This window comes from Amphiura filiformis, chromosome 8 (assembly GCF_039555335.1).
Source record: "Amphiura filiformis chromosome 8, Afil_fr2py, whole genome shotgun sequence".
Lineage (NCBI taxonomy): Eukaryota > Metazoa > Echinodermata > Ophiuroidea > Amphilepidida > Amphiuridae > Amphiura > Amphiura filiformis.
The window spans coordinates 14,193,631-14,210,881 of NC_092635.1; the positions used below are offsets into that span (position 1 = coordinate 14,193,631).

At 36.8% G+C, this 17,251-nt stretch overlaps 2 protein-coding genes across 2 annotated transcripts in view; one reads left to right on the top strand and one right to left on the bottom strand.

Annotated features, from left to right (window-relative positions):
- LOC140158359 (tetratricopeptide repeat protein 37-like) overlaps positions 1–17,251 on the top strand; it is a 149,318-nt gene that overhangs the window by 19,839 nt on the left and 112,228 nt on the right. Inside the window, exons 17-25 of the mRNA XM_072181450.1 lie at positions 4,247–4,282; positions 4,528–4,612; positions 5,385–5,416; positions 5,796–5,896; positions 7,482–7,584; positions 8,312–8,404; positions 8,878–8,970; positions 10,445–10,571; positions 14,035–14,169. Coding sequence (XP_072037551.1) covers positions 4,247–4,282; positions 4,528–4,612; positions 5,385–5,416; positions 5,796–5,896; positions 7,482–7,584; positions 8,312–8,404; positions 8,878–8,970; positions 10,445–10,571; positions 14,035–14,169 — 805 coding nt within the window. The remainder of the gene's footprint in view (positions 1–4,246; positions 4,283–4,527; positions 4,613–5,384; positions 5,417–5,795; positions 5,897–7,481; positions 7,585–8,311; positions 8,405–8,877; positions 8,971–10,444; positions 10,572–14,034; positions 14,170–17,251) is intronic.
- LOC140158665 (uncharacterized) overlaps positions 14,522–17,251 on the bottom strand; it is a 42,096-nt gene continuing 39,366 nt past the window's right edge. Inside the window, exon 15 of the mRNA XM_072181843.1 lies at positions 14,522–17,119. Within this exon, the coding sequence (XP_072037944.1) occupies positions 16,142–17,119 (978 nt within the window). The 3' untranslated portion in view covers positions 14,522–16,141. The remainder of the gene's footprint in view (positions 17,120–17,251) is intronic.

The following is a 17,251-nucleotide window of genomic DNA, read 5'->3' on the forward strand; positions in this document are numbered from 1 at the left end:
TAACAGTCACTAGTGAGGCAGCTGCAGGTACTGCTAAATGGGCTTGGTTAAGACTTGGACTGTGTTATCTCAAACTAGGAGAAGCTAACAATGCCATAGCAAGGTATTTGCTTTGTTTTGTTAAATGTGCTATGGTTGGTTGGTTGACTGGATATCCCTCCTTTTATCAGACACACCACTTAAATATGTGTAGCAATAATGTAGTTCAAATATTAAGATTCACTGATGCATAGTGAGGCAGCTGCAGGTACTGCTAAATGGGCTTGGTTAAGACTTGGACTGTGTTATCTCAAACTAGGAGAAGCTAACAATGCCATAGCAAGGTATTTGCTTTGTTTTGTTAAATGTGCTATGGTTGGTTGGTTGACTGGATATCCCTCCTTTTATCAGACACACCACTTAAATATGTGTAGCAATAATGTAGTTCAAATATTAAGATTCACTGATGCATACAAAACCACCATCATAACAATGTTCCACACCTAACATCATATATATATATCAAGTTTTGTAGTAAACTGCCACCGACAAAAAGTTTCTGCAGAATGAGCAGCTTAATATCCACCACAAAAATAAGTTATTATAGTGGAGCAACAGTGTACAATAGAGCTTATGTGTAGTGTAACCAAGTTTGGAGGTGTGAATACAGCAAGGTGAATAGCAACATATACATGGTATGCATGTGTGTGAGTCATGTATACAGTAAAAGATAAGTATAACTTAAACGTTTTATCAAAACAGATAATACAGCAACCGGATCATATTACAAAGAATAAGTGGGTTGCTGTGAGACAATTAACAGCAGCATTAACAACAGCAACAATAACATAAATATATACACAATAACAAAGCAATAAGTACAGCAACCAGAGGTAGATCGCAGTACAGCAACAAAATGAATAGGGATGGTGTGAAAACTACCATCAGTATCAATTGACATTTACAATTTACATTCAAGAGCATATCATATAAACATTTTAAGGCAAGTATATATATAAGCGATAAATAAGTTTAGCCAGATTGTGTGCTCGCAAGGCTTTCACATATCAATAAGAAGTGAAGACGGTCCTCTGCCTCATCACTACATAGAGTACAAGTTGGGTCCACCTTGAATTGGTTGAATCTTGCTCTGTTCCCTTTCAGTACCAGGGTTCATGTAAGGATTCTTGCTTTGCTGCCATTTTGACTTCACAGGGAGTAGCAGGCAATGTTCTCCATACTAGGTGTGGTACCCCGATTTCTAGGTCAGCTGTGTTCAGATATTTCAGGCATGTTTTGTCTGCAGCTTGATCTCTCATCTCTATTCCAGTATGTGCTGATTGCATTGGTGACCGCTGCCTTCTAAACATTCTTGGTTGGAGGTTCCCCAAGGAGGTTGTAATCTGAGGGTAAGTTGTAATTGCAGATCAGCTTATTCACATGGACAAACCAGCTTTTGCTTCTATGATTCTTAACCACAAGCTGCCTGTGAGCAACAAGCTCATATTCAATAGAGCCAGGAGTCCTGATGATGTTACCAAACTGGACTAGAGCAGCTTGTTCACCAATAGCGGTTATATGCTTAGCACTGATGAGACCATATACTGCTTGGTTACAAGGGGTTGGTTTCTCTAGGAGAAACTGTAGCTGATTAAGAATCTTCCTTTGGAACAACTGCAGCTTAAGTCAGTAGCTTTTACAATGGAGACTTCAACTTCAAGACCATATATCATTCTGGGGATTGCATAAGTGCACCACAAATGATAAGAAATTGTTGGAGAATGCCCTTTTTCCCATGCATGCTGGCTTCCATCATAGCATATACCACTCTCCTTGCGATCTGGATGTGCTCGTCTGTGTTCAGAGAGTTGGTTGCATCTCTAGAGATGCCAGGATGAGTTGATTCCTCTTGAACAGTAATATGTTCATTTAGAATCAGTGGGAGCTTTATTGATGTATTATAGGCCATGGTAGCACTCTTAGATGGATTAATTGAGTTACTATGGTCATTGGTATAGCTCTCCAAAAGGTCATCCGCAACTTGACTGTCAACAAGATTGCATGATAGAATAGCTATGTTGTCTGCACAAGTGGGAGCAGGTATGCTCCCTGTACCCACTCTGTGGCCGTGATGGTAAGTCTCCAACTGCTAGCTTCAGCAGTTCGTTTGTATACTGCTGAACAACAAAGGGTCTGACTTCTCATCTTTCCACTTAAGCGATGTAGTTGGTTTGTTATACAGTTGTTTCAGGAGGAGCCATAGGTCGCCATCAACTCCCATCTGATAGATTTCATAAGGATTGTGTGGTTGACTACGTTGAATGCCTTTGCGACATCCAAGAAGGTGATATATAGCGCCTTTTTAGTGTCGCAAACTTTAGCAATAGAATCAATAACAAGGTGAGCTGCATTTGAAGAAGAACACTTTGTGGTTAACTATGTTGTAATTGGCTTTGTTTTTTCTTGATAAAAGGGTTCGCTCTCAAAAAGCCAAGCTTTCTCAAGAAGTTTCCCAATTATTGATGTAACTGTAATTCCACGATAGTTACCTGGATTGGTCTTATCTTTCTGCTCCTCTAGAATTGGTGTTAACACACCATGCAGTAGCACCTTGGAGGGAAATTCCTTTATTTTCAGCATTGTGTTTATCAAGGTCCTTATGTTGGCTACGATGCACTTACCAGCATATTTGAAGTACTCGGCAGTGAGGAAATTATCATCCTGAGCTTTCCCGTTCTTTCATGACCCGATAATTTGTTTGATCTCCATATCTGAGAGAGGATTCACTGGTGTCCTTGACTCAATAGAGTTGTAAACCTCCACAAGAAGGGCTTCCTTGAGCTCTGCCGTATGCTTGAAGTCATTATTGTAGTCAAGTGTTATGCTTTGGGGTTGCCAAGTTTCGAAAATGTTCATGAAATCCTTTCATAACCTGGTCATCACCAGCAAAATGCTGCCCATTGATAATCAACAGGTCAGTGTTGACAGATTTTGTTGCACACTGCTGCCGAATAAGACGATATAAAATTGAATGTCATCAGTTTTTGCTTCCATGATTTCTTTATGCTCTGCTCCTCGCATATTGATGCTCTGGACCCTCTTATTCCAGGTCTCAGATTGGCTTTTGACAGATGTAGGATGATCTGGATCTCTCAGTGAACCTATTTGATTCCACTTGGCATACTTTTCTTTATTTATCTTCACCAGTCTTGCAATCTGGGCTGTCCAGATGTCAAGCTCATTCTTAGACCTCCACAGCAAGGGAGATATCATGAAATGTGGTAACCATGTTCGGCAAGATTTGCTTTTCAGTAAGCAATCTGTAATTTGCGATGAACCAGTTCAGCTTTTAGAGAGTGGTATTTCTTTTCCACATTTTTAACTGCTGACTTGAAGATCTTGTAGATAATTTTTGTTTGCACTTGGTCAGACATATTGCTACTCAAAATGTCAACCAAGCGATTGATAGCCACTTTAAAGATTATTCTCATCTGCGGAGACCAGAATGTAGTCAGATTGGATGGACTCTGTTCCTCTGCTGCTTAGAGACAGCCACATAGATATCAATTTGTCTTAGAATTTGAGCAGAGACTTGTCTCTTGCGCTTGGTATACTTCTGTTGACGGATGCGTTTAGGTCTTCCATAAGAATCACGGAGTGGGTGTCAAGATATTTATGATATATCTCCCTGATCACATATGTTGGTATTGTTTTGTGATGCTTTCTTTTGGTTGTTAATGTTTTGATATTTGCTATTTTGGTAAGACTTTTGAATTTTTTTTTATATTTTAGTTGTTTTTGTCTGCAGCACAATTTTTCTTGTAGGTCAGTTTATGAGTATGAAGCAGGGCTCATGGAATATGTGAGCAAAGGATGCTTGCCCTTAAACTCATCCAAGTAGCCCCAGCATAAACCAGAAGGCAACAGCAAAAATGGAACAAAGAAGCATTATCTCTCAAAGCAAGCACCTTTATCAAATTGGTAAAATAGCACTTACCTGTTACTGTAAAGTTCTGCAAGTGCTTGTTAATTAATATTAATACCCCTTATAAAAAGTCCCATTCTTTGACCCCTGTATTTTTACCACGCTTACCAATGTAAGTGTGAAATAGGCTGACTTGCTTAATATGCATGTTTTGTCAAATTATCTTGAAAATACATGTATTTCAGGCATGTTTTGTTTTTCATAATTATTGACAAAAATTACATTTACCATGTATTGATAGTAATTGATGCTAATATATGTTATTTCATTTTCTTTTGGTAGTTTTCAAGCAGCTCTGAGGGCAGACCCAAAGGATAGGTAAGGGAATATTTTAATTCTATTAGTAAAGTAATTCTATTATCAATTTTAAAGACAAGACAATTCTATTCCAACTGAATAGCAGGCAACCAAATGATAGATCCAAAAGGATGCAAGTGTGTTACAGTAACAAAGAGTAAATTTAAAAACAGCAAAAATGTGACACAACATTCAATGGAGGTGAAAACAAATAAATACACAAAAAACCATATGAACTTATTTATTGTTTTGTTTTTCTTTACCAGACACTGCTGGGAATGTCTTGGGGAAGCATACATGGCAAGAGGCAGTTTGACAGCAGCACTGAAAGCTTTCACAAGAGGCACTGAGGTATACATTTATGAAGTAGTTAATGCAATTTATAGATTTTTTTTGAGTATGTAACAAACATTACATTGCTTAATTAACATTTAGTAATGTAATGTACATTATTAACAAAAGTTCTGGTGTACAAATCCAAAAGTATTTCGGTATAAAGATGTTATAAACATACCTCAATGACGTTTCGTACTACATCGTAGTACTTTCTCAAATTGACTGATCAATTCTCGATCAATGTAGTACGAATCGTCATTGAGGTATATTTATAACATCTTTATACCGAAATACTTTTGGATTTGTACACCAGAACTCTTGTGAATAATGTATTATGGACAATCCTGATGAATTTATTTACGGATCTTAGAAAGTAATGTACAGTATTTTTCAAATTTAGTAATGAATGAAAAAGTGCTTCAGCAATAAAAAGTACAAATAACAGCACATTAAAAATACATCAAGATAAAACAAAAACAGTATAAGCAACATTGGAAAAAAGATGATATTTGAGTTGAACTTAAAATGTGGTCATGTTAAACAACTGACTGAAATGTTGAGGCAAATTATTTTGCAGATGAGGCATAGTGTTAGAATTTAGAAAATGGTTGGTCAGTCACCAAATTTTGTGCTAGGCATGTCTCCAGATATGCCATAACATGTGAAAGATCATATCTAATTATTAGCATTTCACAAAATCAAAGGATGAGATGTCGATTGGAATCAGCATCTGTTATGACAGCGTGTAAATTAAACTTTTTTTTTTCATTTCTCTTTTTTCACATAGCTTGATCCATCAGCAGTTTACTGCATGTTTCAGTAAGTAGTCAAATATTTCATTTATGTTAATCCATTGGGAACAAAATAAAAAAAAGATTCCCATTTTAGAGGGGGAGGAGTACTCAATACGAATGACTGTAGGGGTTGTGCTGCAAAAAAATTTCATGACCTGGTCATCCGCCGGATAACCTGATTTTTTTCTTATGTACACTGTATGTGGAGGATTTTTCACATGGTTACAATTGACTATTCCAGGTGAACTCCATACGCCCCCTATGAAATCTATACTACCTGTGTAGGAAATGAAGGTCATGTCCTCTATAGGGGTGTGTGGATTTCAACTAGAATAGCCCAATAAAGTGAACTTTATAAATGTTTGCAACTATTCTTCTTCTATTATATTTGTTTAATATTACAGAATTGCAGCCATTAAGCAAAGCCTTGGTGCATTCTCAGAAGCTGTAGCAGAATATCATGTCATATTGGATGTGTCATCAGACTATATTCCTGCTCTCAAAGGTTGGTCCTTAAACTTCTGTCATAGTCCTTGTTTTAAGCCATGACTACAATGCTGGCCATAAGTGTTGGGACAGTTTGATAGGGTAATGTAATTAAGCCTCCCACTCCCCCGATCAAAGTTGAATACTACTTTTTTGGTCACATGTGCCTAGTGGCACCCAACATTGATTGGAGGGGATAGGGTGGGTAAGGGTGTTAGGAAAGGATTTAGGCTTGACACCAAAGAAACCTCCACTTTATCATGTTAATAATAACGGAAATAAGGCCATAATATAGTGTACGTTTTACATAAGTGTCCCAAGACATTTTGGCCATGGTTGTAGGTAAAGGAGGTCAATACAAAAGAGAGTTTTCAACTTTGATATTTGAATGTAAGACTGTGTTGTTATTACTATGCTTACTTTACAGCCTTCTTGTATTCAACAGATATATTTTGTTGCAAAAATGCATTTGATCCATTTGGCTTTTTTTCCTCGTAGGCGATTAAATTCACAGTTACTAAAAATAAAATTTCATTAAGCAAACAAGCACAAAGAAACAACTGACGAATCTGGACTATTGGAATCTTTAATATCTTGCACACAGAAACTTAAAGTGAAATAGCATAGGTGGTTAATGCTTTTTTCTCAGATGTCAAAAATCTGGACAGCGTGATCATTCATATGAAGTCAAAGAGATATCATACATTATGATTGTATAAACAGAATACATACCGTAGAATTCCGTCTAGAAGCATATATGCCTCTAAACGAGGGTTTTTTTTAACGAAAGATATGAAAGGCCAATACCCTTCTCAAAAACATTGCAATAGATTGGTCTTACAAATATACATGTTTGTACAGCCGCCTTTCATGCTTTATCAGTAATATAGTTGTTCAAACTCCAAATAACGTTTTTGTTGAGAGTGTGTGCCTCTTGTCTCTTGTGTCAAAAAAACCTTGTTTAGAGGCATATATATGCTTGTAGACGGAATTTTACGGTATAACATGGCCCAGGGGCGGAGTTAGAGGCAGGGGAGCATACCCGGCGCGCGCCCCCTGTAATATTTGCAGCGCGGCGCCTGACTTTGTGTATTTTTTGCAGAGTGGCGCCTGGCTTTGTGTATTTTTACAGAGCAGCGCCTGACTTTGTATGGGCGCCGAGCCGCAGCGGCAGTGGCTTGGCGCCCCCTCTATTGAAAATTCCTAGATCCGCCCCTGTGGCCTGCTCATTTATCCTTTGAGAAACTTCTATCCTTTATCAGAGTTCTTTCACACTTCACATGAAATATGTGTTTTGTGTAAATATAAAAGTGGGGTCGAGATTGGCTAATTAAAACCTGCACCTCATTCGCTGAACCAGCCATGTAGCATTGTGTGACCCTGTGCTTCTTTCCACATGATAAACAGGGTCACCAAGTGCAAAAAGACAGATCTTCTGGCTCATACAAATTGAAATAGTCTTGAATTGTACCAAGTCTTAAAACAGATAATAATATAATGATGTGTAAAATTGTGTATTCATGAAAGGCTCAGGTGAATTTACCAAATTCTAGTATCGTAGAAGTTTAATAATAAGTATGTTGAATTATTCCAATTATGTTTAGGACAAGGTGAAGCATATGTGTGTTTAGCCAAGGCATCACTTCAACAGTTCTTTACTGGACGTGCTGTGGATTATGTTCAACTTGCTGTCAGGGTACTGGCAAGGTGAGTTGCTAATTAGTTACCCTAATAAGAATGTTGTATTATATTTTGATATGCATGTGTCACTTTATGCAAATTACAGAAACCCCAATACCTATTCATTATGGAACAATTTCCAGGCAGGTTTTCACAGTTAGTTTTTTCTTTAATTAGCCAGCACAAATATGTATATATCATAATTTTGCATTACAAATCACACTATATCAAAAACATAATCTAGCTTGTACTATACTACCTGTGTAAGAGGCAGATGCTAAGTCTGTGCGTTGTCTTTTCTTTCCGTTTTCTTGGTGAAAATGTGCTATTATACTCTCTGATGGTTTCAGAATTATGAAGTGTACTCTACTTGTGGTGTTAGTTTAATATCAGTAAAATACTTCTGGTAATAATCCCATATTGATATTGGTTAAAACAGGTATTGCTTATCAAAAAGAGTTCCAGTGGCATGGGCAGGGGGGAACATGCTTTTGTTGGTCATTCGGGGGAAATCAGTCATACGTCCGCACCTTACACTCCTAATCAGACTCCATTCGGGGGAACTGAACAACCTGGTCCCCCACTTTCAACAAAGTGCGCATGCGCCACTGAAGAGTTCATCATAATTTTCTCTTTACTATGAACGATGTTTAATGAAATGACTAGATGTTTCAATTCATAGTTATGTTATGTAATATTGCTTCCATCAAAAAACTGTTTGTGTATTTGGGATCATTGGATTTTATCTTGACAGAGCTGCAAGACTAAAGCCAGACTTGGCATGTGTATGGAAGCTGTTAGGAGATGCCTGCACCCTACTTCATCCTCTAGACTCACAGCTTGTTAAGTAAGTTTTGATATTTAAACTATCATGTTATTCCTGTCTTACATGTTGTGATTATTGCTGAAAAAGTGACAGAAATAGAAATAGCTTGGAAACATTATTCATTTATGTACCAGGATGGCTAATTAAAGTAAACAAGCAAACAAACACCATCATTATGTTGATAAATGATTATGATTCAAATAAATTCAGATAAATGATTCAAATACAAGTAAACCATCAAATCCTTGATATGCAAATGAATGTACATTTTCAAATGACACTTACATTCATATGTAGTATATCTCTTCAGTATATAATATGATCTTTCACTAGCTGTTGCTTTCATGTTTCTGTGACTTGCTGTTTCTTTAGAAAGCAGTCATCATATAAGTTGAATCAAGCCCCATCATGGTATGAAATGTATTTATATTGCATATGTGCATGTGTAATACCTTTGATATGATTGGTACTCTATTAAATTGTCTTTATTTTAGGATTTCAGTGCCTGTCAGTCTTATGGAGCCTCAGCAGAAAAATGGTGAGGAAATGGAACAGACCAAAACTGAGCTGCAGGCTTTGGGAGCAAGGTGAGATGAAATATTCAAAGTACCCTAATCCCTGTCAATGTCAAGTACTAGCTTTTCAATAGTCCTTTGACGTTTGCAAACTGAGTTGATTCTAGCATACATCTATAGTGCTTCAACTTGTAGGGACAGGTTGATGTGAAGCACTCGCCCCTCATACATTCATTCCCTGCTGGCATATGTGTGGACAAACACAGGATCAAACAGTATTTGGATGTGAAGAAAGTATGTGTGTCCCATACAGCACAAGTTGAAAGTGGTGCAGTGGTTAGTGTAATCGCCTCTGTTGCATGAGGTCTAGGTTTGATTCCCAGTGCTGGTAAATTGCTTTGGTATTGGCCTGGGGTTGTGGACCAAAATGAACCATGAGAGTGCACCATCCTTTGGAGGGGTTGTTAAGCCATTGGCCCATGTGTGGAGAGTTGTCTTTGTACAGGAAAGCACTAAAGAAAATAGTGCTTGGTGTCAAACCACATAATTTTATTGCATACCAAAAATAACACTAATTTTATTTTTGGTATGCAAAAATTGGTTTTGAGAGGGAAAAGGTGTAAACACTGACTGTCCATTATGCTATTCAAGTTGAAATCCACACATTCTCTGTGGAAGACATAAACTAGATTTCAAATGGAGTCACCCATTCAGGTAACACACTCCCTATGTGGAAGATTAAGGTCACATCTTCCATAGGGGTGTATTGATTTCAACTGGAATATCCCATTGGATCCCTGATTGTGGGTTTATGTTGAGGATGCTCTTCATATAGTGTTTCACATCTGAAACAAAACAACAACAAAAAAAGAAGAAAAAAAGCCCAGTGATTTATATTGCGCTACGCACAGGCACAACGCCTAGACGTTGATCCACAAGCCTCAGCACACTTTACAGGTTGTCGCTGACCACTACGGCCCCACATCATTCCATAAACCATTAAACAACAATTCAGGGATTTTGTTGCTTCAAGAGCGCACACCCTACACATTCCACAAATAACCATCGCAACCAGGATCAGCTCCCCGAGTTTCGTACGGGTTACAACGAGACAAATTAGCAGTGAGTTCCTTGTCCAGGGGAATTTCAAGCTAACTCAATTTTTCCATGAGATCGTACTAGGCACCACCAGGGTTCGAACCCACAACCTCCCGCACCATAGTCGAACGCCTTAACGATTGAGCTAACTTGACTGCTATACACCATCTTGCATGTCTGTGAAATTGTTAATTGTAGTTTTGACAACTTGAAAGAGAAGTGAATCAATCCAGGGGTATCCTATTCCTACTCCCATGTGACATAATTCATGCCTACCGGTGATGCAAACCTGCAAAGGACAGACATTCAGGTAGCTGTTGGTGTCTTATGTTATTTAACAAAAAAACAAAACAAAACAGCGCATGTAGAATAAGCATATGTGACAGTTAAATTAATTCAATTTCTGACTTGAATGAACCATTAATATAATTACTGAATTTTCTTGCAGGTGTTATGGACGGGCTGTACGCATTCAGGGGGATTGTGCTAGCTTGTGGCATGACCTAGGAGTGAACTATTATCATCAAGCAAAGGACAACACCAATAAAGCACAATTCATTGTGAAATCACTGCAGGTAAGCCTTCACCAATTTTATTAGGATTATATAAGAAATACATCAAACTATAAACTCATAATATTTACTATAGTAAACTACATGTATGATAATTATATTGAGAGGATTATTGTTTCCACTGCATGAATGCAAGTAAATTAGTAAAAGTTTTAGTGAGTTTGCCATCGGACAAGTTTAGAACCGTCAAGCTTTTGTCAGGAGTAGCTCTGACTTCTTCAGGACAAAGTACCTAAGAATGAGACATGTAGGGCACCTCTTGCCTTCTGATGGCTCTGAAAAGAGCCGTTCACTGAAGACTGTCACTGTCAGTGAATGGCTCTTTTCAGTCAACCTTTTACATTAGCAGATAAGTCAGGTCTGCTTGTTCTCTGAAGGAAAGTCTTCAGTGAACAGCTCTTTTCAGAGCCATCAGAAGGCAAGGGATGGCCTACATGTCTCTTTCTTGGTTCTTAGATACTTTGTCCTGAAGAAGTCAGAGGTACTCCTGATGAAAGCTTGACAGTTCCAAACTTGTTCGGCTGCGAACCTGCTGAAAAACTGTTATGAACTCCCATCGTAAAAGCCTATTCCACAATATGCAAGTAAATTACTTGACATTTGATATATATATATTTGATATATGGGGTTAGAGTTAAATACTTGACATTTGATATATATATATATATTTGATATATGGGGTTAGAGTTACCCTAACCCTAATCTAACCCTAACCCTGATTATCACCTGTGGTGATGTTTTGGGTGAGTATTTCTATATCTGCGCATATTTAAAAACCAGGTTTAAGTGTGTTAACTTGAATCCTCCAGACAAAGTAATTTGATATTTGCCTGAGGTCTCTATATATATTTACCGATTCTCAGGCTTGCATATGTACATTGCGATCCTAACATATATGACTTATGTCAATGATTGTCTTACACACCGTACAGTAATCTATACATGCAGCTCTTCTTATTTGATGACCATGATCATTCTAGGCTATAATATTTTGTACTTATGCAAAAGTTATCATCTTTGACTGCAAGCTAAAAATCTACACTTACAATATGCCATACCACTAAGAATTCTCCCCATAGGCTATTTGTTTGGTTAAAGTGCAAGCATATGTTTACAAAAACAGAAAAACGAACTCACTTTCTCTGTGTGTCTTTTGTACACTTGCTCTGTGTATGATTACAAAGCAAAAAACACAAATTCACTTTCTCTGTGTGTGCAAATGTACATTGCGATCCTAACATATATGACTTATGTCAATGATTGTCTTACACACCGTACAGTAATCTATACATGCAGCTCTTCTTATTTGATGACCATGATCATTCTAGGCTATAATATTTTGTACTTATGCAAAAGTTATCATCTTTGACTGCAAGCTAAAATCTACACTTACAATATGCCATACCACTAAGAATTCTCCCCATAGGCTATTTGTTTGGTTAAAGTGCAAGCATATGTTTACAAAAACAGAAAAACGAACTCACTTTCTCTGTGTGTCTTTTGCACACTTGCTCTGTGTATGATTACAAAGCAAAAAACACAAATTCACTTTCTCTGTGTGTCTTTTGCACACTTGCTCTGTGTATGATTATAAAACAAACACAAATTCACTTTCTCTGCGTGTCATTTGCACACTTGCTCTGTGTATGTTTACAAAACAAAATACAAACTCACTTTCTCTGTGTGTCTTTTGCACACTTGTTCTGTGTATGTTTACAAAACAACACAAACTCACTTTCTCTGTGTGTCTTTTGCACACTTGCTCTGTGTATGTTTACAAAAGCAGAAAACTCACACTCACTTTCTCTGTGCATCTTTTGCACACTTGCTCTGTGTATGTTTACAAAACAGAACACACACACCCACTTTCTCTGTGTGTCTTTTACACACTTACTCTGTGTATATTTACAAAACAGAAAACACACTCACTTTCTCTGTGTGTCTTTTGCACACTTGCTCTGTATATTTACAAAACAGAAAATACACTTACTTTCTCTGTGCACATTTTTCACACATGCTCTGTGTATATTTACAAAAACAAAACACACTCACTTTCTCTGTGTGTCTTTTGCACACTTGCTCTGTATATTTACAAAACAGAAAATACACTTACTTTCTGTGTGTGTCTTGTACACTTGCTCTGTGTATATTTACAAAAACAGAAAACATACTCACTTTCTATGTGTGTCTTTTGCACACTTGCTCTGTGTATATTTACAAAACAGAAAACACTTATTTTCTCTGCATATTTTTCACACTTGCTCTGTGTATATTTACAAAAACAGAAAACACACACTCACTTTCCCTGTGCATCTTTTGCACACTTGCTCTGTGTATATTTACAAACAGAACACAAACTCGCTTTCTCTGTGTGTCTTTTGCACACTTGCTCTGTGTATATTTACAAAACAGAAAACACACACTCACTTTCTCTGTGTCTTTTCCACACTTGCTCTGTGTATATTTACAAAACAGAAAACACAAACTCACTTTCTGTGTATGTCTTGCACACTTGCTCTGTGTATATTTACAAAACAGAACACGAACTCACTTTCTCTGTGTGTCTTTTGCACACTTGCTCTGTGTATATTTACAAAACAGAAAACACTTATTTTCTCTGTGCACATTTTTCACACTTGCTCTGTATATTTACAAAACAGAAAACACACACCCACTTTCTCTGTGTCTTTTGTACACTTGCTCTGTGTATGTTTACAAAACAGAAAACACACACCCACTTTCTCTGTGTCTTTTGTACACTTGCTATGTGTATATTTACAAAACAGAAAACACACACCCACTTTCTCTGTGTCTTTTGTACACTTGCTCTGTGTATATTTACAAAACAGAAAACACACACCCACTTTCTCTGTGTCTTTTGTACACTTGCTCTGTGTATATTTACAAAACAGAAAACGCACACCCACTTTCTCTGTGTCTTTTGTACACTTGCTATGTGTATATTTACAAAACAGAAAACGGACACCCATTTTCTCTGTGTCTTTTGTACACTTGCTCTGTGTATATTTACAAAACAGAAAACGCACACCCACTTTCTCTGTGTCTTTTGTACACTTGCTATGTGTATATTTACAAAACAGAAAACACACACCCACTTTCTCTGTGTCTTTTGTACACTTGCTCTGTGTATATTTACAAAACAGAAAACGCACACCCACTTTCTCTGTGTCTTTTGTACACTTGATATGTGTATATTTACAAAACAGAAAACGCACACCCACTTTCTCTGTGTCTTTTGTACACTTGCTCTGTGTATATTTACAAAACAGAAAACACACACTCACTTTCTATAAACCTTTGTTAGCGGTTAGAGCATCATTTTAGTTGTGCACTTAAAAGATTTTATTACATTACATTACAATCCTAAATCATACACTTTAATGAGACTACAAATAAATCTATGAATAATTATTATATCTCTCAACATGTTATAACTTTTCTACAGTGTTTGAAGAAAGCAATAAGTTTGGATAGCGGCAATCATGCTCACTGGACAGCTCTAGGAGTGGTGGCAGTAGATGCAAACCAACCTAAACTAGCACAACATGCATTTATCAAATCCATACAAAGTGAACCACAGGTAAGATTATAATAACAGCCGATATAAAAAAAATACTAGTTTGTGTCTGAGGATGAACTCCCCACAGCCTGTGATTAGTGCGTAAAAGGAAGGATTCATCTGCTCCGTTCATCGGAGAAAAGGATTTGCTGAAAATGGTAAAAATGTTGGTACTCGGACAAGGCAAAAAGTATTGTTGAGATGATACACTAGGAAAGGAAGTTTCCCATTACTAAGGTCTAACTTTTGAGACAGGTTTTTTTGAAGATGCAAAATTAATTACAAGGTACGCTGTTTTACAGTGATGATTTCAATCATCACTATGAAATTTAAACAAATCATTTCATTTCATTTAATATGTTATTTTTCAAAAAAATGGTTGATATAAAAATATCCCTATTGATGGAAATTGAATTAGATGTGTGAAGTATCAATCTGTTTTCTGACATAGGACCAAAACATGTTGTCTTTTAAACAAAATGATAGTGGGATTTACAGATATTCACTCATAATAAGTCAAGCAAAATACAAACAAAATTATGATAAGAAAACCTTATTAAGGTACACAGGAGAACAGTATTGCCAACAATTGATTACCTCCATGGCGGAGTTTGTACTCTTATGTTCTACCTCATTGGTTGGGTCACATATAAGATGGTGACAGATTTCACCATATAAAAATTATGTATAAATCTTTTTATACAACATGGACATAATCACACCATCACTTTGGTATATGTGACACGATCAAGGGAAATGAGTCGTATGTCGCTAATATTAATTTTGAGATATTGGCAAAGAAAGTGTTAAAATTCTTTTGTTTTATATTGTTTTCAATGGTTGATAAATTGACATAACTTCTTTAAGAAAAATCGTATCAACATAGGGTTGTCAGTTTCTGAAAGCTCTATAGAAAAATACAGAAAAACTCATTTTCGACCATGGTTGACATGTGACTCATTCCCCTTGATCATGTCACATTATGTATTCTGTTCAGAAATTAAATGATGGCTTTTTAAAATTAGTAATAGATATGTATGCATAGAGGATATGTGATATGTAAAATAACTTTATACAAACTAGTAATTTAACCTGGATTATATTAGATTTTGTAACTAATTTTCTGTAATTAACTTGACCAGTTTGATGTAATTTACAAACATAATCCAGAAAATGTAATGGAAGAAAAAGAGAAGAACATACATGAGACTACAGGTACTCAACACATGTTGAATAACTGTGACAGGATCTTCCTGGTCTTCCGGCCTCTAATCGATTGAGCCATCTTGTTTTTTCCATTACTGCACTTTGTTAATAAAAATATTAGTTTAGTTATAGTTTATACACAACTAGTATCTGCACTGGGTCTCTGTTGACATTTTTACATCAAACACATCATTGCATGAAAATTCTGCAATATCCATGTCAAATTCAACATCTTCACGATGGTCAGGCTGTATAAAGATTTTTTTATATGTAATAACGTTGGCCTACATCTATTTGGAAATTATTTATATCCGTAAGTACTAACTATTAGACGTCTACCCAAGATCCGCAAAATTGATTCTGTAGCAAAAGTCATTTCAGATGGATAGATTTTGTTGGGATAAGGCCAAAAAATAAATAAAATGATGAGTTGCACTCAAGTGGAAAAATGTTAAGTTGGGTCGGTTTTATTATCTTTTCTTTTTTCTTTTTTTTTTAAACATTCAGTTAAAAAAAAATCTGCACAAATATTAAATAATGCTCCTTCCATTAGAGCCATTTGTCAATTGTGACTGTTGGATACTTAGCAGCATGGAAACTTGTTAGATAATCAATTTTAAGACTAGTCATGAATAAAATATATTAATTGAAAAACATTGATTTTTTTGAGCACATCTGTAAAATTGTCATTCAAATAAAAAATAAAGGAGGGCTGAGGGCAACACAACAATTTTTGTTTGGCCTAAGTTATAACATTGCCACAACTGTTGCCCTTGATGAGAAAATTTTAATACCAAACTTCTTCTTCTTGTGGTATTGTAAGTAGTGTGACACATCCTGCATTATCTTCTAAAGCGAGTTGGCGGATTTTCCTCATGTTTTCATACTTCATCACATCTTCATCTGAATCTGCAATGCCCGTCTTGTAAATGCATCCGAGAACATTAGCATAAAGCTCTCTGTTGATGGAGAAAATGTTAGGCCCAGCAGATGTGATGATTGTGTGTAAATGTGCTTGGTCTTCAGTAGCTCCAATATGGACACATGGGGGCTCATGATCAAAGTCACATTGAAGCTCAGTGACGCATACATGTAAGACCTGTTTGTTGTCACTGGTATCTTCATAAGTGATTCTGTAGACCTTGTCATTCTGTACAGTGAGGACATACTTTGGGGTGCTGGTTGATCTTGTTGCATGCTGTTGATCATCTAGTGCAATACTCCAACTTCCTCCTTGATTTGACCCTGTCTTGTCTGGAGAGAAGATCTGTAAGACATATCTGTTTGAGTACCAAGCTTTCATCCCATAGACAAGTATCTTCCCCTTATAAGTGATTGCTGATGGGTCTGTAACACCAACTGCTAATGGTGCAATAGACTGCCAAGACTCCTGAACCAAGCTGTAGCGCTCCACACTTGACAATACTGAGTGGTTTTGCTTACCTCCTATGGCATAAACTAAACCATCCATATGAACCATGACAAAATATGCTCTTGCTGTGGTCATAGAAGCTAAGGATTTCCAGGTTCGTTGCATACTGTCATAGCAATAAAAGCTGCTCAGGCAAGTACCAAAACCTTTGTATCTTCCCCAACTTTGTCCCATACCACCAGCTACACAGAGGTGACCATTGACAACTACCGTGCTATGATACCGGATTTTTCTTGGCAATTCTTTGATACAATGCAGTCCCTTCCAGCCACATGCAGTGTAGTATCTGATGTTATTGTTGGGCATGCTCTTCCCTCCAATGTGAATTAGTATCTGTAATGAATAACAAATAAAGACCTACTGTTTCAATGTGTGGTGTTTTGGGGAGGATTAGAGGAAACTTGATCTTTCTCTCTCTCTCTCTCTCTCTCTCCCTCTCTCCCTCTTTCTTTCTCTTTCTCTCTC